Source organism: Doryrhamphus excisus, chromosome 5 (assembly GCF_030265055.1).
Source record: "Doryrhamphus excisus isolate RoL2022-K1 chromosome 5, RoL_Dexc_1.0, whole genome shotgun sequence".
NCBI lineage: Eukaryota > Metazoa > Chordata > Actinopteri > Syngnathiformes > Syngnathidae > Doryrhamphus > Doryrhamphus excisus.
The window spans coordinates 15,022,458-15,044,016 of NC_080470.1; the positions used below are offsets into that span (position 1 = coordinate 15,022,458).

The 21,559-nt window shown below is 41.6% G+C and overlaps 1 protein-coding gene across 7 annotated transcripts in view; it reads left to right on the forward strand.

Annotated features, from left to right (window-relative positions):
- The window catches only part of arhgef18b (rho/rac guanine nucleotide exchange factor (GEF) 18b), a 99,341-nt gene that overhangs the window by 67,921 nt on the left and 9,861 nt on the right, over positions 1–21,559 (forward strand). For 6 of the 7 annotated variants that reach the window (XM_058072731.1, XM_058072732.1, XM_058072730.1 and 3 more), the window contains 6 exons: positions 154–222; positions 345–392; positions 2,317–2,598; positions 2,683–2,832; positions 18,019–18,370; positions 21,387–21,530. In XM_058072731.1, the coding sequence (XP_057928714.1) occupies positions 154–222; positions 345–392; positions 2,317–2,598; positions 2,683–2,832; positions 18,019–18,370; positions 21,387–21,530 (1,045 nt within the window). Of the gene's footprint in view, positions 1–153; positions 223–344; positions 393–2,316; positions 2,599–2,682; positions 2,833–15,938; positions 16,072–18,018; positions 18,371–21,386; positions 21,531–21,559 lie in introns of those variants that run through there. The other variant, XM_058072733.1, reaches the window with a different exon arrangement.

Sequence of the window (21,559 nt, forward strand, 5' to 3'; positions counted from 1 at the left end):
GACAAAACCAGTGGGAACAATTGAATCCGATATATCCGAGGTTTACTGTAGTATGCTGTTCTCAGCTACAGTATGTTTATAAATATTTGCACTGTTTTCCATTTGATGATTTTGATAGCAAAAGATAACATTGCGTTCGCTGATGTTGCTTAGGTTCATGAAAGCCGCTGCACTCCAACCAGATGGAACCGGTTCTGGTCCAGCTCGTTCCCCGAGGCAGAGGTTGGCTCCACTTCTTTTATCCATCGCTTGTTTTTACATGCAACGTTGGCGGATTGAGGTGTTTAAAGTGTCATGGGTTGTGATATTTTAATGTGGGATAACCTTCTCTCTTCACATTGCAGTTCTTCGACAAAGTGCTAATGCTTTCACAACGGCTCTACAGTCTGCAGGTAACACAATGCCATTTGCACGCTGTCACGATGTTTATTCACTCACTGTACATACACTTTAGGTACACGCCCCATAAAAGACCTTGCACAAGAGCAATCAAAAACAGAATGGTATCATCTTGGTGAAGGCATAAAAGCATCTCATTTATTACAATAATCCATTGTTCCAGACCCAGCCATTATAAGTGAATTTCCGCAAAGTAGGATTTAATCTTAATGAATTGAATGTTTTCATAGTTATAACATAGAGAGCCTGTTTACAATTTTCTATATTTGCTTTTTAACAGTTACAGAGCCCTCAAGACATGAAATAACACCCCTATAGTCACCTTTGCATTTGTATTACCCAATATAGTCGACATAATCGGAAAATAAGACATATTGGACAATTAACATAACGTTAACAGTTGGGTTTTTGTGGACAAAAGGCTTTACACTCCTATTACCCAGTATAGTAGACAGAATAAGAGTAAATAAGCTGTGTAAAAAGTAAATAGAACTCCTGCTGGAGCAGTGTTGCGGTAAATGTGTTCCCCAGGAACCTTAGTGAGGAGTCTAGTGCAGGGGTGGGCAAACTTTTTGACTCGCGGGCCGCATTGATACATACTATACATTTTACACGTAACAGTCCACCTGGAATTATTGTATCTATAAAAATGTCATGCAATTTGCTATATGTCCCCTTTTCAAGGAGCTTTTTGTAAACAACAGACCACATCAAATAACAAAATTGATCAAACAGCTACTTAAACCATCAAAATGTTGGCTCAAGTCATGATCCCAGGTTGCATATTATTAATAATAATAATACACTTTATTTGTATAGCACTTTTCAAAATACTCAAAGACGCTTTACAGAAAAATGGACTTGAATAAAAGCAAGTAAACAGAGTAAAAGATACATTAAAATACAACATTCATTCGTTTATACGCAGTTAAAACATGGGTAAAAGCGGGGCACAGCAGTCAAGTTCATAAAATAAAAGTTCATTCATTCATTCATTTTCTACCGCTTTTCCTCACGAGGGTCGCGGGGGGTGCTGGAGCCTATCCCAGCTGTCTTCGGGCGAGAGGCAGGGTACACCCTGGACTGGTCGCCAGCCAATCACAGGGCACATATAGACAAACAACCATTCACACTCACATTCATACCTATGGACAATTTGGAGTCTCCAGTTAACCTAGCATGTTTTTGGAATGTGGGAGGAAACCGGAGTACCTGGAGAAAACCCACGCATGCACGGGGAGAACATGCAAACTCCACACAGAGATGGCCGAGGGTGGAATTGAACCCTGGTCTCCTAGCTGTGAGGTCTGCACATTAACCACACGACCCTGTGCCGCCAGTATAAAAAGTTAGACATTAAAAACAGATTTAAAGAGGTGGGTTTTTAGTTGTTTTTTGAAACTGGGAAGGTCAGGGCAAACACGCAGCGAATGGGGCAAAGAGTTCCAGTAGGGTGGGGGCAGCAATGGAGAAGGCCCTGTCACCCCATTAAGTTTAAATGAAATACTTTGGAAAGAACGGGCGGGCCGTATTCTAACACTTGGCGGGATGGATGTGGCCCCCGGGCCGTAGTTTGCCCACCCCTGGTCTAGTGCCTGCCTCAGAGAACACCAACACCCAGTGGCCAATGTAGTATACAGTACTACAGTTACAAATCCATTGCTTCTTCAGCCTTGCTTTTGTATTTTAGTTCAGATTTTTATATTTATAAAATGCATAATTCACGGCAAGAATAAGGACAATTTACTTAAATATGCATTGTTTTTAAAACATTCAGCCATGACACCGTAATCATTAAGTTTTAAAAAATGTTGGATGTTGGGAGGCACGTCTGTGCTTTGTTTTGAAGGTTGCGCCACGTAAATTTGACAAAGCGGCTATGCTTTTTGTGTCTTTATTTCCCTTGGCTGGTGTCAGGCCATCATCTCCCAGCAAGACAGCCACATCGAGCTGCAGCGCGTCTCGCTGACGGAGCGAGCCTCGCTACCCGGGCGCCACCGCGGCAACGTGCTCCTGGAGCAGGAGAAGCAGCGCACGCTGGCACTGCAGAGAGAGGAGCTCGCCAGCTTCCACAAACTGCAGTCTCAGCATCGGCAAGAGCAGCAGCGCTGGGAGAAGGAGTGCGAGAGGCACCGCCAACAAGTGGAAGCCACAGAGGCCAGGCTGCGGCAAAGGGAGGAGGAGTGCAGGCGACTGGAGGTAACGTGGTCAGACCTACCTGACAGTCGGCGTATTTGCGTGACTTGCACTTCGATTACATCAACAACAAAACAATGGATGCAGGAGCGTCTGGCAGAGGAGAGGGTGGAGCTGGAGAGGCAAAGGGAAACGTACCAGCAGGACCTGGAGAGGCTGAGAGAGTCCACTCGAGCTGTGGAGAAGGAGAAGGAACGCCTGGAACACCAGAAGAAGATCAAGAGGAAAACCATCGAGGTGGGAGAAGGCGTATCACAGAAGGCTAGTGTTTTGTAGCGAGCAGAGTTATTCAAAAATTTTCATCACATCGGAGCACACAGTATGTTCAGAGCTAAACTCTCATTCAAACTTTTATTAATTCTACAGTAAACCTCGGATATATCGGACTCGGATATATCGGAAATTCGCTCACAACGGACAGATAAAAAAGAAACGATTTTTCTGTAATGCATTTCCAATAAAAATTCATTGCATATATCGGATTTTTTATAACGGATTTCGTCTATTTCGGACAAAATCTCCAGTCCCGTTCCAATGCATTTCCATGAAATTTCCCTCGCATATATCGGATGGCCGCATCGTGGCGCTCCGATTCGCCGAATTGTGACAGGCCGCTATATGACGTCGTTTGCAGCGTTGCCTGCGCGTCCAGGTACATTGGAAACATAGTCAAGGAAGTGCCTTTTTATAACGGATAAAATCCGATTTACGCATATACCAGATATAAATCCGATATATGCGTAAAACGGCGGGGTATCCCTTTACAGCCTTGTCGCTATCATGGAATAGTGTTTAGAACACATGGCTTACACTGTATCGTGCCAACTTTGACATTGTTTTTTGTTTCCCGGTGTACCAGCAGAATAGCATCCTTTTTCAAAATGTGTTTATAGCGTACTTTCAGGCCAAATGCTTCTGTATAGATGTTCCTTCATTGCAGTCATCAGTGAAATGGATGCTACCTTACTCTTCTGGAAAAGAAAACAAACTTACAGTATCACTCGAACACATCCGGCAGCAACACAACAGTTTGGCATGACTACTATTTCGATGCAAAATATACTGAACCAAGACTTAATCACAAAAGGCTTTGGTGCTAAAAAGTCAGTTCCGTTTGGGGTTTTTGTCTGAAAGAGTTGTTGTTTCCAGCTCCCACGGCATCATAGTGGGTGTAATCATAAACACACACATCTCTAACCACTTCAAGACGAGCCAACGCCCCATCTACGTAGCTCAGCCCCCCCCCATTCTTCTTCTTTACATCTGTGTCCATCGTGGCTGGTTCCGTACTTGCAGCCCATTTTCCCCTCCTTGCAGAACAATGTGTCTCTGTAAGTTTCATGGGAAAGCTTTGACTCAGTACAGTAATCCCTCGCCACTTCACTCTGTGAATATTGCACCTTCACTCTCCCACCGTTTTTCAAAAGTATTCATTCATAAAGTATGGCCTGTTATTAGTCAAAAGTATGCATTTAGGCCGATGGTGTTCCCTCATTTATCATTCGCAAAAAATGTCCAGCAATATAATTGAAATCCGCAAAGTGGCCAACTTAATTTGTTAATAGTCATTATATACAGTAAACCTCGGATATATCGGATTCAATTGTTCCCACTGGTTTTGTCCGATATAAGCGAAATCCGTTATATGCGTATACCGGAAAATGTCCGTTTTACGCATATATCGGATTTATATCCGGTATATGCGTAAATCAGATTTTATCCGTTATAAAAGGGCACTTCCTTGACTATGTTTCCAATGTACCTGGACTGGGCAATGAAAAGAGACGTAAGGTAATGAGAATTTAACTTTATTGGACTCTGAGCATAACAAATTAATTAAGCTAGGCCCTGTTACGCCCTTCAGGCCTACGTTATTTCCAATAGTGAGGTTAAGATCTCATTCACTGCTGTGCTAGTATTATTGACGTCACTCACTTTTATATTTGTCCTAAATCTGGAGCCAGGAGAAAGACAATAGCCAGTGACATCAACAAGATTAGCATAACGATGCGGCCATCCGATATACTGTATGCCAGGGAAATTTCATGGAAATGCATTGGAACGGGACTGGAGATTTTGTCCGAAATAGGCCAAATCCGTTATAAAAAATCCGATATATGCAATGAATTTTTATTGGAAATGCATTACAGAAAAATTGGTTCTTTTTTATCTGTCCGTTGTGAGCGAATTTCCGATATATCCAAGTCTGATATATCCGAGGTTTACTGTATTGTAGTCATTCAGCCTGAAATGCCCATGCACACAGTCGCACTAGCATGTTTGGCTAAACTAACGGCCAACTTTTGGCCGTGTTTCAGTTCGCCATTTCGTCATGTTTAGTTCGGGAGGGGGCCGGTTAGAGCGTTACTCACTCCTCATGATGACGGTGTTACATTATGTCAATTTCTGTGTTTTAACAGCAAGTTCCATTTACATTGGACAATTCCGCGAATCTGTTAACTTGGAAATCATAGGGCCTTACGCCCCCACCCCTCCCGAAAAGCGTGGCGTGCGATGGCGAGGAGGAGAGCATAGCTGTGCTGGATGGCCCCATGATGATTCAGCACCCTTGTAATTACAAGCCTAGACTGAAACAGCCATGCACACAAGAGTGCTATTTGTTTGTTTGTGAGATTGCACTGCAAGATGGGACCTGAGGCCAGGGAGATGCAGGGCCGTGTCAGCACTTGGCGTCCACTGACATCATCCCCACACTGTTTTCTTTTCATTCAGCCTGTTTGTGTGTTTAGTACACACGCAGACGTGAGGGTACGTACTGCGTATGCTAACATTGTTGGCTCCACCGTGGGACTTTTCTTGGCTCCTCACCCACACCCACACACAATCAAAAACACATTAAAGTTCAGCCTTTTCATCAGCTATGACCCCGAGATGTATTCCAGCCTGATATCAGGATCCATTTAATGCCTACCATTAAGCATTAGGAGTCATCAGCAAACCATCGCGCTATAATTAGACCTCATAAAAGAAAGACGCCTCCTCTCATGTTTGTTTTATCTGTGGAGTTGAACACGTGTGGGAGGATGGAGCAAGTGGCGGCATGTAAAGACTTCGGAGGAGCGCCTTTCATGTGTTATCTCATTTGATAAGGAAGGCTTTGGATTTGGAGTTTTTATTCTCCCAGCACGGGCCTTCATTGTACAATCATCACGGTTATTGATGAACCATTTTCATGGCAGGTCATATGACTGAAGAAATTCTTTGCATACACACATGCTCAAAAGGCAGTTCCATAGACATGCCAGGCCAGTAGGTGGCGATGGCACTTAGTAGAGATTGATGCACTACTGTACATCTGTTACTGCAGCGTTAAGGTCTGCCATTACTCTGTTACTGTTGGGAAAATATACAGTCCCCCTTCGCTATATCAGGTGTTTTCAGAAATGAATTCATTCATGATGCCGTCTCGTGGTAGATGAAGGTGTATTATTAGGCGAAACATATTGAAATACAGTAAACCTCGGATATATCGGACTCGGATATATCGGAAATTCGCTCACAACGGACAGATAAAAAAGAACCAATTTTTCTGTAATGCATTTCCAATAAAAATTCATTGCATATATCGGATTTTTTATAACGGATTTCGCCTATTTCGGACAAAATCTCCATTCCCGTTCCAATGCATTTCCATGAAATTTCCCTCGCATATATCGGATGGACGCATCGTGGCGCTCCGATTCGCCGAATCGTGACAGGCCGCTATACGACGTCATTTGCAGCGTTTGCAGCGTTGCCTGCGCGTCCAGGTACATTGGAAACATAGTCAAGGAAGTGCCTTTTTATAACGGATAAAATCCGATTTACGCATATACCGGATATAAATCCGATATATGCGTAAAACGGCGGGGTATCCCTTTACAGCCTTGTCGCTATCATGGAATAGTGTTTAGAACACATGGCTTACACTGTATCGTGCCAACTTTGACATTGTTTTTTGTTTCCCGGTGTACCAGCAGAATAGCATCCTTTTTCAAAATGTGTTTATAGCGTACTTTCAAGCTAAATGCTTCTGTATAGATGTTCCTTCATAGCAGTCATCAGTGAAATGGACGCTACCTTACTCTTCTGGAAAAGAAAACAAACTTACAGTATCACTCGAACACATCCGGCAGCAACACAACAGTTTGGCATGGCTACTATTTCGATGCAAAATATACTGAACCAAATTGACCATCTACAGTAAACCTCGGATATATCGGACTCGGATATATCGGAAATTCGCTCACAACGGACAGATAAAAAAGAACCAATTTTTCTGTAATGCATTTCCAATAAAAATTCATTTCATATATCGGATTTTTTATAACGGATTTCGCCTATTTCGGACAAAATCTCCAGTCCCGTTCCAATGCATTTCCATGAAATTTCCCTGGCATATATCGGATGGCCGCATCGTGGCGCTCCGATTCGCCGAATCGTGACAGGCCGCTATATGACGTCATTTGCAGCGTTGCCTGCGCGTCCAGGTACATTGGAAACATAGTCAAGGAAGTGCCTTTTTATAACGGATACAATCCGATTTACGCATATACCGGATATAAATCCGATATATGCGTAAAACGGACATTTTCCGGTATACGCATATAACGGATTTCGCTTATATCGGACAAAACCAGTGGGAACAACAACCAGTAAGCCCCGAAATGAGTCCTGTCCATTTTAGGAAAGTACACTGGTAACTTGATTTTTCCTATTTATTTGTTCCCAAAGGTCAGATTGAAATCAGTTTGAAAATTTAAATCAATAGACAGAAGACAATACAAAATAAATATACATGACATGAAATGGATCAATGAACATATGAAGAGCTTGCAACCAAAAGGCGCTAAATCCATTTTGACTGATTTCGAGAAAATCAATGATTTTTAACTACGCACATATCAATCTATTTGGTCATCAAGTGTATATTGCAAATGAAAGAGCTATCAATATAGGTCATAAAAATGCATGCTATAAAAATCCTGCACACACCATGTACGTATTTTAGATATTTTTTTTAATTATTTTTTTTTTCGGATTTAGCGCCTTTTGGCTGAAATAAATTGGAAGTCACCTTTAACTTCTTCAATGGCATTGTTGTAAAAGAATGTAAGGTGCTTTAATGTGCTATGCTAATAAAATAATTACAACACAGAAGCCATTCTCAACATACAATACAAAATAATTATTATGAATTAAATGAATAAAAATGTTATTAAAAGCAGTGCTCATATTTGACTGCACCATGAAGGTGACAGTGACAAAAATCATCTCATTCCAAACTCTTTACATTGTATGTTTTTTAGTACAAGTAAAATAATGTTTCTCATGAAAGTTGGAGGTGTCAAGGTAGAGACATGCCTTTTATGGCGTAAAAAAAACTTCCATGTTACAGAATACTGTAAAAACACAATTTGTGTTCTCCTGAATTGCATAACATACTTTAACTATCATACGTGTACTTAATGTACACAAACAAAACAGGATGCGCACTGATACTGGCTTTCTGTATGTGCATGCCAATTGTATTCTTCTCTCTGATTGGTCAGATTATCAATAGATGGGAAACTTGGGCCAATCAGAATAAAGAATAAAGAAAGGGATTTAGCTCCTTTTGGTTGAAATCTGAAATGGAAATAGCGCCTTTTGGTTGAAAGCATAAATTTCATATCACTTTTTTTCATATTTTTAAAAATGATTTCAAGACCAAAATATGTGATTTGGATACACATGACAGAGGTCTATTAAACTCATGAAAAACATGCAACTTAGTGAAAATTGGATTTAGCGCCTTTTGGTTGCAAGCTCTTCATATAATGATCTTTTTAAAATAATTTTGACCGTTTTTACTGAAGGAGAAGCGTTTTCATAGTTTGTAAAAGTTTTTCAAACCTTTTTTTGGCAAATTGCTGCCACTTGCAACTTTCTTTGGCCCCATGACGGGTTATTTCCTGTAGCTGCTGCACTGAATACAAAGAAGGTCAATCAGTGAGTTGGCAAAACATAGGGCATGAGTCCAGTCATGCAACACGGTATGTGAAAAAAAGACACCTGTCTTTCATTCAAACCAGTCCACCGCAATGGGAAAGACCAAAGAGCGACCAAGGGACCCATTCATTTTCTACCGCTTTTTCCTCACGAGGGTCGCGGGGGTGCTGGAGCCTATCCCAGCTGTCTTCGGGCGAGAGGCGGGGTCGACCAAGGGACCCGAATGATAAAATTGGCCTGCACAAATCGGGAGTGAGCTTGGAAGAAGCTTGGTGCGAAAAAACAGTTTTGTGAAAAGGCAACATTTTAAAAAGCCACTTGTTCAACAGTGACCTACCTGTATGTGTGCTTCCCACACTTTTTGAGTTCTCCATTCAACCTCGGTCACCTCCTGTCTCCAGGCTGCTGTGTCATGTTACCTGAGCCTGTCTCCTTGTGGATGGGAAATAAAAATCCCCCTATGAGTAACGTTAACCTGCCCTGACCGCAGTACTCCACCTACATACCTGTGACTCCTTTCCTCACCCATCAGCCTGTAGCGTTTGTGTGCACAGCAAAGAGCACTTGGGTGGAGGGCGGATTCTATGGGACCACTTAGCATCTTTTGTTCGTTTTTCACCCAAAATCTTGACCATTTACACAGAAAATTCATCAATAGCTGATATTTAGACACTGAAGAGGACCTTTTTTAACAAATATTTTTTGCACCGTATTTCAGCCGCTAGATAGCAAGCTAACCAGTTAGCCTTGAATTTATTTCTCCTAAACTTAAGAAGCCAAAATATTACCACTTCCACCCGGAATGGGAGGAGACCATGCCGTGTCATGCAAGTTAATGCCTCAATGATTTGTTTTGTGTTGTTACTGCCACCTACATACATACGTATATGTACATACTGTATCACATGTACTTCAGGATATTTGAGTAATAGACCATAGTCAACCAATAAACAGCCATCATTTATTCATTCGTTCTTTTCTGAAAAAACGTGATACAGTAAACCTCGGATATATCGGATTCAATTGTTCCCACTGGTTTTGTCCGATATAAGCGAAATAATGCGTTATATGCGAAATAAGCGTTATATGCGTATACCGGAAAATGTCCGTTTTACGCATATATCGGATTTATATCCGGTATATGCGCGAATCGGATTTTATCCGTTATAAAAAGGCACTTCCTTGACTATGTTTCCAATGTACCTGGATGCGCAGGCAACGCTGCAAACGCTGCAAATGACGTCGTATAGCGGCCTGTCACGATTCAGCGAATCGGAGCGCCACGATGCGGCCATCCGATATATGCGAGGGAAATTTCATGGAAATGCGACTGGATTGGAACAGGACTGGAGATTTTGTCCGAAATAGGCGAAATCCCTTATAAAAAATCCGATATATGCAATGAATTTTTATTGGAAATGCATTACAGAAAAATTGATTCTTTTTTATCTGTCCGTTGTGTGCGAATTTCCGATATATCAGAGTCCGATATATCCGAGGTTTACTGTATAGCGAGGGACGACTGTATTCTCACTCAGGTCCAGAACAAATGAACCACGATAAATGAGGAGTGGAACCTGTTTATGCTGACACACAGAAAAGAGAAAGACTCGTGTTCATGTCTCATGTAAGGATTGAATGATTTAGTTTTAAAAAGTGTCCTTTCCTTTAAGAATCCCAAAACATCCCATGAATGAGAATTGAATGTTTAGGACGTTGTGATCGTTTCAGGCTCACAGTGAAAGTCGTTCTCAGGCGATCATGTTACGGCTGATCACCCGGTGCAGGTTCGATACCTCAGCCGGCCGTCACCCTCCTCAACGGGCTCCATTGTGCAGTGTTAGCCCAGGCGCTCGACCGGCTCGGTACGATTTGGGAGTATCCGTGCGGTTTTCTGGATGAGAAGAACCCGGCTGTATAATTAGCTAGCACAAGCCTGTCATTAGCAGAACCCGCTGGAAGACGGCCAGTGCTAATTGTTTGTGTGCTGTCACTCAGGGCTGTTTATGTTCCCCCGCTTCCGCGCACGTTTCTTCCCTGGAAACCTGCCGCTCGGGCTGCAGCTTGCCAGTCACCTTGCGCAGGGAACAATGGAAGGTCTATGCTAAGACCAGGGAGGAAAACTGATGGAGGAGGGGGAGGGAGCCGGATTGAACGAGGGACTTTTGCTGACTTTTTTCCCCCACTGAAGGGGCCTCTCTGCGCCTCGGGGCGTCCCATCATGCTCAGCTGCTAGAGCTGGGCTCCTAACACGGTCACACTGGGATGGGTTTGCCCTCCACGGCTTGTAAAAGAGTCATGGAGTCTTCCTCATCACCACGGGAATGTTCTTCGCCATTGCCCATCATGTAGCGTGTGCATGCAGACAAGAAGCTAGTGTTTGCCTTCCAACTGGTGTCGGTTGGCCAGTCTACCTTTCTGACCCGTGCCTTCTTCTTCAGGGAAACTCTGGCCAAATAAATACAGTAGAAATCTAAACTCTACTCCATCTTTCCAAGCAATCTTTGGTCAATGCGCATTTTCACTTAACTTTTCCATCTTCCCATCCCATCTCATCACTTACCCTTCCCCTTAGTTCCTTTTTCTGAATATGTTTTAAATAACCGTGACGGGATGTCTTCAAGTAAAGAAGAAACCACAACAAAGACTGAACCTTCCATATGGAGACAGTTTGATGAAGATGATGATTTCCAGTCCAATGGAAGAAACATGAAAAGCTATTAAATGCAGAATGGACGCAATGGATATGCTAAACAAGCCCAAAACTTTTTTAATATCACGCAACGCGCCATCAAATGGCTTCCACCGCTGTATAAAATCTCACTCTAAGATAGAGATAACCATAACATTTATTTTATATGGCCTCAGATCTCAGCAAAAGTTATGTCAAAGCACTTTTTATAAGGACCACATTTTACTTTAATACTTACTTTATACTTTAACGGGTCCCTGACACGATTGACCAGCTTGGCTTAAATATGTCACATATTGTTGGCAATTACATTCTACATGGTTCCATTTTTGAAAACAAACGGTATATTGGCAAACATTTGAGTAAACAAATGCTTCTCGAGGTTGATGGAGGACTTTCAGTTTAGTATATTTTTCATTCAACTACAGTAAACCTCGGATATATCGGACTCGGATATATCGGAAATTCGCTCACAACGGACAGATAAAAAAGAACCAATTTTTCTGTAATGCATTTCCAATAAAAATTCATTGCATATATCGGATTTTTTATAACGGATTTCGCCTATTTCGGACAAAATCTCCAGTCCCGTTCCAATGCATTTCCATTAAATTTCCCTCGCATATATCGGATGGCCGCATCGTGGCGCTCCGATTCGCCGAATCGTGACAGGCCGCTATATGACGTCATTTTCAGCGTTTGCAGCGTTGCCTGCGCGTCCAGGTACATTGGAAACATAGTCAAGGAAGTGCCTTTTTATAACGGATAAAATCCGATTTACGCATATAACGGATATAAATCCGATATATGCGTAAAACGGACATGTTCCGGTATACGCATATAACGGATTTCGCTTATATCGGACAAAACCAGTGGGAACAATTGAATCCGATATATCCGAGGTTTACTGTAGTTAGAATGTTGTATTCTGGTGTTAAACCATGCCAAAGTTTCCTTATATGGACGTGGCTGTAAACCAGACAATCTCTCTGGTACGCTGTTATTGTATTTGGTGATTCCCAGTAAGAGAGAAATATTTTCATCTGTCAAAGGCATAAATGTAGTTAGAATGTTGTATTCTGGTGTTAAACCATGCCAAAGTTTCACATCATGAGGGTTGTGTATTCATCCACGGTAAGTTAGGGGTCTCCAACCAGTAGATCATGAGCTCCCAGTAGCTCCTAAACACTTTTCAATTATCTCTCCAAATACTTCATACTTCATTTCACTATTCATTTATTATAACTCCTATACCCACTATATTAGAAAGTGGGGTTCGTTCATAGTTAGCAAGCGCTTTGGGCGTGTGACCAATCACACCGGAGTGAGCGTGCCCAGAGGTGGGCCATGTGTAGAATAAATTAAAACAGACCATACAGGACTCCACAACTCAATATACAACATAAAAGGGTCCAAAAATTAGCGTAATATGTCCCTTTTAAGAAAGTGTTTCAAAAAGATTAGGCAATGAGGACAGAGAAGGCAAAAACTTACCACTTCCACATGGAATGTGAGGTGAACTTGTTTTTGGAAACAAACAAACATAGTCAAGGAAGTGCCTTTTTATAATGGATAAAATCCGATTTACGCATATACCGGATATAAATCCGATATATGCGTAAAACGGACATTTTCCGGTATACGCATATACCGGATATAAATCCGATATATGCGTAAAACGGACATTTTCCGGTATACGCATATAACGGATTTCGCTTATATCGGACAAAACCAGTGGGAACAATTGAATCCGATATATCCAAGGTTTACTGTAGTAGGCATGCCGAAATGATGTGTTGCTGCTGGATGTTTACAGGATAGTAGTGATGCTGTAAATTGGTATTATTTTCCAAAAGAGGAAGGTTAAAGACAACAATGGGAGAAGCCAATGCAGTGAATGGATGGCGGAGACAGAAGATACCTTTACACCTTTTACAAGAAGCATTTGTATTGAAAGTATGCTATGAACACATTTTTAAAAAGGATGCTATTCCTGTTGCAGTACACAGGAATAAAAGACCAAGTCATGTCTTGTTTACACAATATCATCGAAACACGACTCCATGATAGCGACAAGACTGCAAAGCATTAGACGGCCATGTTTAATAATATTTTGACTATATTCTAGTAAAAAACAGAGCTGTTCTTTCCATTTGTGTTATGCTTGTGGAACTATTTCAACTTTTTAAATGTATTTTTGTAATTGCGACTTTATTCCCATGATATTTTGCCTTTATTTTCGTAACTTTTTCCACAACCTAATTTTCCAAAAATTACAAATTTATTCTCATATTACAATCTTTTCTGCAATTGTTTGTCAATAAAATGCCATTATTTTCCTTCACAATATTATATTTAATACAATATTTTTGACTTAATTCCTGTAAAATTTCAGGTGTTTTTTAATTTCAAGCTATTTCAATTTTCTTTTTATTCTAAAAATTAACAGCTTTACTTGTTGTTTTGTTTCTTTTTCATGATATTACAATAAAAAAAACGTCTTAATATTTTCTGCTTCATGCTGCTAAAATAATTTTTCCTCATCTCTGAAATTTTTGACTTTTTCTCGTTAGATTATAACTTTTTTCTCTTAACATGTGGACTTTATTCTTATTAAATGACTGCTGTTTTTGTTAAATTATATTTTTAGAATGTGCCACCCTGGCCCCACTTTGGACCCCCCTGCTTTGGTATCAGAAACATACGCAAGCACAAGATCTTATTATTGTGTCGTTTATGGAAATTGACTCAGGAACATATAACATACAGTAAACCTCGGATATATCGGATTCAATTGTTCCCACTGGTTTTGTCCGATATAAGCGAAATCCGTTATATGCGTCAGGGCTCTACGTTAAAAACAAAAATTACTTGCCCATGGGGAATCCTTAAGGTGAGAACTACTTGCCCGAACTTGCCCCATGTAAAATGAAAAGTGCCATAATGATATCATATATCAATATATGCTGATAATTCATCAGATAATAGTACTGATGCATTGTATTTGGAGGAATGTCTGAAAATTTGTGGAGATGTATTTAACATACATCTCCACAAATTTTCAGACATGCTACCTTACACATGGTAGTCGTAGTAAGCAGTGATATTTATAAGTTGTGCACCACAATGAAACATTATTGAATAGACACATTTGTGTACTAGTAAAGTGTTTTTAATCCAGAAAAAAATGCTCAATGGTCAAACAATAATTTGTGAAGCAAAGGTGAGAAAAATCCACAGAGAAATGGAAGCGCTAGATTTTGTAGCTTGTGCAAAATCAGCACTTGGTATTGGATCTAATGGGTGGTGTTTCATTGTGACCACTTCAAATTGTCACAGCAAAGTGATTCACTCACCTGTGCCATCATTTGATTTGCTGCCGCTAAAAAAACTTGTTTAGGAGGCACTGGTTCATCACTTTTTGCTGTTTTCCTTCAGAAGTTGTTGAAGAATTAGACGATGTTGGCAGTCGCCATGACAGATGTTTTCCTAGTAAAACGATCGCTGATTGGTTGATCGCGAACAAGAACGGGTGTGGGTAACACGCGGATTGTGGATTACGGACCGCGGTCTAAATAAACGATTCTGATTGGTCCATTTCAAGATTTGGAAGGATTGGTTTGCAAATTACCATCGGAATTACGCAGTCCGTGTTTTACCAACACCCAACAAGAACCACTTTAAAAAAAACTCTTGGCAGTACGGCATGCTAAAGTGGACTTGCCCGACGGGAATATTAATGATTGGATTTACTTGCCCGAATTTTGTTTTAACTTGCCCCGGGCCATCGGTACATCGTTATTGTCGAGCCCTGTGCGTATACCGGAAAATGTCCGTTTTACGCATATATCGGATTTATATCCGGTATATGCGTAAATCGGATTTTATCCGTTATAAAAAGGCACTTCCTTGACTATGTTTCCAATGTACCTGGACGCGCAGGCAACGCTGCAAACGCTGCAAATGACGTCGTATAGCGGCCTGTCACGATTCAGCGAATCGGAGCGCCACGATGCGGCCATCCGATATATGCGAGGGAAATTTCATGGAAATGCATTGGAACAGGACTGGAGATTTTGTCCGAAATAGGCGAAATCCGTTATAAAAAATCCGATATATGCAATGAATTTTTATTGGAAATGCATTACAGAAAAATCGGTTCTTTTTTATCTGTCTGTTGTGAGCGAATTTGCGATATATCCGAGTCCGATATATCCAAGGTTTACTGTATATATTTCTTTCCATTATTTCCTATGGGAAAACATATAAACCGTTGAGGTTGTACGGTAACAGAAATAATAGCATTAGCAGTGTAACAGTGGTGGCTGTGTAGACGGACACCGTGCGGTGTCTGTTAGAGGTCGCTGTGGATTAGATGATGAAATATTTATGTTCAGGTCATCTTTCAGTCTCTTTTGTAGTTGATTGTACAATGCACCGTTTGTTCCCGTTAGGCGTTTATGTACATGTCTAAACAGCCTCTTTAGGCTTTTTGTGTGTGTGTGTGTGTGTGTGTGTGTGTGTGTGTGTCGTCCTTGCGCGCCTTTTAAGAACACATCAAAAGCCCGCAGCAAACTTAGCGAAGCGTGTGCTCAGCAGAAAGAGCAGCATGTGTTTCTGATTCTCTCTGTGGCCCATAAATACGCCTTCTGCTCTACAGATTGTGTTTCTCTAATGGCACGGAGCCACGCCGAGGCTTTTACAATACGTGTGTGTCATGTCTGCTTTCAAGAGGCGCTGAGTCCACACACAACCCTAACCGCAGATGCACTATAAGCACTCCAGTGGTAGGTCACCTGGTCTTTACACTTACAGTACGTGATGTGCAAATGCCAGGGTGTGCTGGAGCCTGGGGTGCTCCCTGGACTGTTTGCCAGACAATTGCAATGCACATGTAGACATGCAACCATTCACACCAGTTCGCGTCCAATTCATTTACATTATTCTAAACTTAAGAAAGTTAAGACCCTCAAACAATACACAACGATGAGCGAATTCAAGAAACAACACAAGCAGTTGATGTTTGCTAAATACAAGGATGAAGAGTCTTGAACCAGTCATGATGTGGTATATATGAAGAGCTTGCAACCAAAAGGCGCTAAATCCATTTTGACTGATTTCGAGAAAATCAATGATTTTTAACTACGCACATATCAATCTATTTGGTCATCAAGTCTATATTGCAAATGAAAGAGCTATCAATATAGGTCATAAAAATGCATGCTATAAAAATCCTGCACACACCATGTATTTTATATATTTTTTTTTTATTAATTTTTTTCGGATTTAGCGCCTTTTGGCTGAAATGATGGATTTAGCTCCTTTTGGCTGACACAAATTTGAAGTCACCTTTAACTTCTTCAATGGCATTGTTGTAAAAGAATGTAAGGTGCTTTAATGTGCTATGCTAATAAAATAATTACAACACAGAAGCCATTACAAAATAATTATTATGAATTAAATGAATAAAAATGTTATTAAAAGCAGTATTTCATATTTGACTGCACCATGAAGGTGACGGTGACAAAAATCATCTCATTCCAAACTCTTTACATTGTATGTTTTTTAGTACAAGTAAAATAATGTTTCTCATGAAAGTTGGAGGTGTCAAGGTAGAGACATGCCTTTTATGGCGTAAAAAAACTTGTTACATGTTACAGAATACTGTAAAAACACAATTTGTGTTCTCCTGAATTGCATAACATACTGTAACTATCATACGTGTACTTAATGTACACAAACAAAACAGGATGCACACTGATACTGGCTTTCTGTATGTGCAGTGCCAATTGTATTCTTCTCTCTGATTGGTCAGATTATCAATAGATGGGAAACTTGGGCCAATCAGAATAAAGAATAAAGAAAGGGATTTAGCTCCTTTTGGTTGAAATCTGAAATGGAAATAGCGCCTTTTGGTTGAAAGCATAAATTTCATATCACCTTTTTTCATATTTTTAAAAATGATTTCAAGACCAAAATATGTGATTTGGATACACATGACAGAGGTCTATTAAACTCATGAAAAACATGCAACTTAGTGAAAATTGGATTTAGCGCCTTTTGGTTGCAAGCTCTTCATATATCACTATATTGACACTTACTATAGCACCCATTAAGCCATTGTATGGTCATATCACCTTGTACTTTGGTACGTGACAAAAAAAAAAACAACTATATTAGGAAAGCAGGATGTGAACAAATGTAACACTTACTGATTGTAAAAGTACCAGATGGAGGGGTAGGATTTAATAAGTTTTGCTTCTTCCTACTCCTTTTGGACATGTGGAACTGGGAACTGATTATGTGGGGAAGATGGCCAAGGAAGTCAACACATGCCACTTCCACACGGAATGGGAGGAGAGCTTTACACTCACGTCGGACATACTGTGGCTGATGATCTAATTTCATGTTGAATGGTGGAACATTACTGCTTAGTGGGCAGAATACTTCAATTCAAGTAAAATACTAGGAACATGTTGTGGCATGATTAGATAATATTCAAGTTTAGAAGATATGCAACTGAGTGTATAACAATTTTTTTCTGTAAAAATTGCAAGAGCAAGTACATATAGGAAGAAAGATGAAGTGAAGTGATTTATTGACCCACATTTTTTAAAGGCTTTAGTCGGCCATGTGAAATTATGTTGTGGTGCCAATCTGGCACCTGGGCCTTGTGTATTGGTGATTCATCAGCAGAGTTTCTCATCTGGTCCTCGCTTGTGCCTTTCTTCCCTCTTCAGGTGGGTCCTCTGTCCGGCAGTCTCAATGGGGAGCTCCTCCTGTCCTCTGGCCTCAGCAACGCCTCCAGCCTTTCTGAAACACCCCTGCCCCAGAAGCCCCTTGTGCGCGGCAGCCTCTCCGTGGCACCGGCCGACTACCCGGAGTGGCCCGAGGTGGCGTTGCGTCGGGACGCAGGCTCCTCCACCCTGCCACTGAAGACGGAGGTGCCGCTCCATCTGTTCAGCACCACCAACCAGCAGCACAAACTGGTGGGGGTGCAGCAGCAGATCCCCACCAAGCTGGCCGCCCTCAGCAGCGGCAAAGGGTCCAGAGTCAAGAGCGGCAAAGCCTCGCACCGTACTGACAGCACTGGTGAGTAGCCAGGTGCCATCATGACACTACAGTAAACCTCGGATATATCGGATTCAATTGTTCCCACTGGTTTTGTCCGATATAAGCGAAATCCGTTATATGCGTATACCGGAAAATGTCCGTTTTACGCATATATCGGATTTATATCCGGTATATGCGTAAATCGGATTTTATCCGTTATAAAAAGGCACTTCCTTGACTATGTTTCCAATGTACCTGGACGTGCAGGCAACGCTGCAAACGCTGCAAATGACGTCGTATAGCGTCGTATAGTCACGATTCGCCACGATTTGGCGAATCGGAGCGCCACGATGCGGCCATCCGATATATGCGAGGGAAATTTAATGGAAATGCATTGGAATGGGACTGGAGATTTTGTCCGAAATAGGCGAAATCCGTTATAAAAATCCGATATATGCAATGAATTTTTATTGGAAATGCATTACAGAAAAATCGGTTCTTTTTTATCTGTCCGTTGTGAGCGAATTTCCGATATATCCGAGTCCGATATATCCGAGGTTTACTGTAACTACAAAACAAACAAGCTCACAAAAAAGTGCAAAAGGTTTGCCAGAACCTCCGTGGCATCACCCCAGCTACTCTGAGCATGTGCCCGAATACAGCGCTGGTTCTCGTGACCTTCAGCGGCACGTCTGCTGTTTGCAGCATGTGTCCGAATATAGTGCACTTTGCTGGGCCACAGCAGGTGGCTCCCTCTGCCCTATACTCTGGTTCGCCTGATAGCAGTGATGTGGTAGTAGTGATTATCACATACTACAGTATTAATTGGCCCTGTACCCTAGAAACCGCCCATGAATGATACGGGAAAAGGCCGAAATGATACTGTGTCAAAGCCCAGGGCAGTGATACTGATAAAATATAGAGTTTAACCATGTCCAGTATCAGCCCCCGTAGCTGTTCACTCAGAGCGCGCTGCTCTGGTATCGTGCCCGTGAAACAACCAATCAGAGAACAGCGCACAAGCGTTTTTTTTGCTGCCATCTGTGCTCTGTCAACATGTCAGCGGTTGACACTCCCGGCGAAAGACAAATAGGGAAAATATCAAACAGAATATTAGAAATGGAACGTTTTATCACCATTAATGAGGAGGACACTCTTGAAATGATCGAAAAAACTAAAAATGCAAATACGAGTCGGAAAACCAAGGGCGACTGCAACTGCAAGAACGAACGAAGACTGGCAGAAAGTATTCCCCCGCCTGAGTTAGACAAATACGTGTCTATGTTTATTGTAACGTCATTGCCGACGCTATGGAAAGGACACGACTGTGATCGCTAACAAGCTTTTATTACACAACAATACTGGCTACTGTCGGCCGTAACCACGCCGTTGCAACCACCGCCAGCAACAACGCAACAGTGCTTCCTCAACACGACACGCCCCCACCCCTGGTGCATTCACAGTCACGCGGAACAGTCAGACACTCAAGAGCACAACATGTTAACATGAACACGTCAGCGTCGCTACATTATTTTATCAATCAGAAAAGAAAATGGGGATGAATACGAGCCTGATTCTCTCATATCAAAATTCAACTCTCTGGCACGTTACATGATGGAAAAACCAAAGTACGTGATAATAAGCTCATGATTAAATAGTATGTGATAATAAGATCATCACATGGTTTGTCTGGTATCAGGCCCAGTATCATGCCCCCGCGTGCTAGAATCCTTCGGTCTCGGGCTGATACTGACATTTGGGGACATGATACCTGGCCTGATACCACACAAACCATGTGATAACCTCTAATGATATACAAATAGATGGAATTGTTGAACTGCACTAGTCACAAATGCATTATTGATTGCAACACGCCGCAAGACATGACAACACCAGGATAGAATGTTGGATTTTGATCTAAAATCTGCATCAAAATGGAAGAACAATCCTGGCGTCGTATGCTGTGGAAGCAGACGACAGTGCCAACGAGAACACCACTTATGTGACTGGAATAGTCACCATAGTGCGTGCTGTGGGAAAAAGAGGCACGATGCTTGCCCTAGACTAGATGATCCTATTGTGGAAGATGCCGATGGAGACAAAAGTAGTGGAGGAGATAAAGGCTTTTCATTATAATGTTCTTGAACTAGTCAGGGGAGTGCATAGTAAGCTTCTTGTTGCGCATTACTTGTAGCAAAAGTCAGGTTACAAGCTGAAGTCAGCCATAACTGATGAAAAATATAAAACAAACATCCAAACATAGTATGGTGACGCTGTTGTGTAGCCCAAGAGATGTCAGTTGCTCTTTATTTGGCCAAGTAGTAGCCAAAACGGAACTGGCAATTAGCTTGTCAACACATCGGAAACGGCCAGGAGGTCATTACGCAACAGTCTGACTCGCTGGGTCGTAAACGCTACAACACCCAACAGGTAAATAAGACATACACAGAACAAATCAGGACAGGATAATAAACATCTATTCACAATAAATTGCCTCCCAGCATGCTTTGCGGCACTTTTTTTAATCAAAAGTTGCTAAAGTTACATGTTTAATTAGTGAACAAAATAATATATTTCCCAAATTGATATTCATTTACATTTTATCATTGCGCCTGAAAGTTTCCGCTTGGGGAAATGGTGGGATAGACGAAAATTCATGAAAACGTTTCATATTGTGAACATTATTTTTAATACTGTAATGTTTCACTTTAAAACGTCAGCCAAAAATAATACCTGGTTTAGCACTTGAAACACACAGCTAGCTATCCCGGAGTGCCCCGCCTCTCCCCACTGGGACAATCGGATAAATGTTTTGTAACATTTATTTTCCTAGCTTATTCCAAGCCAAACAAATGCTGGTATCCACAACTCACCTTTTCTGGTTCACAATGCATTTACTTCTCACATTACTAACTAAAAACCTGAATGAAAATCAGGTTTGCCCGCCTCTGCTGGGCCCCCCCAGCCGCATTTGAGGAGATCAGTGTGATATCAGTGATATGCCAGCTGTGTCAAGGCTATTTTATCTTCATCATCTTCCTCCTCCCTTCCACAGCGTCGGTGGACATGAAGCAGATTCTACCTCTGAAGCTGTCAGCCCGTGACGACAACGCCCTCAAAGCCAAGCGCTCGGTCAGCCCCCACCAGCAACCCCCGCTGTCTGCGCCTCCAATGCCTCCCTCTCTCCATCATCACTTAGGTACACACACACACACACACACACACACT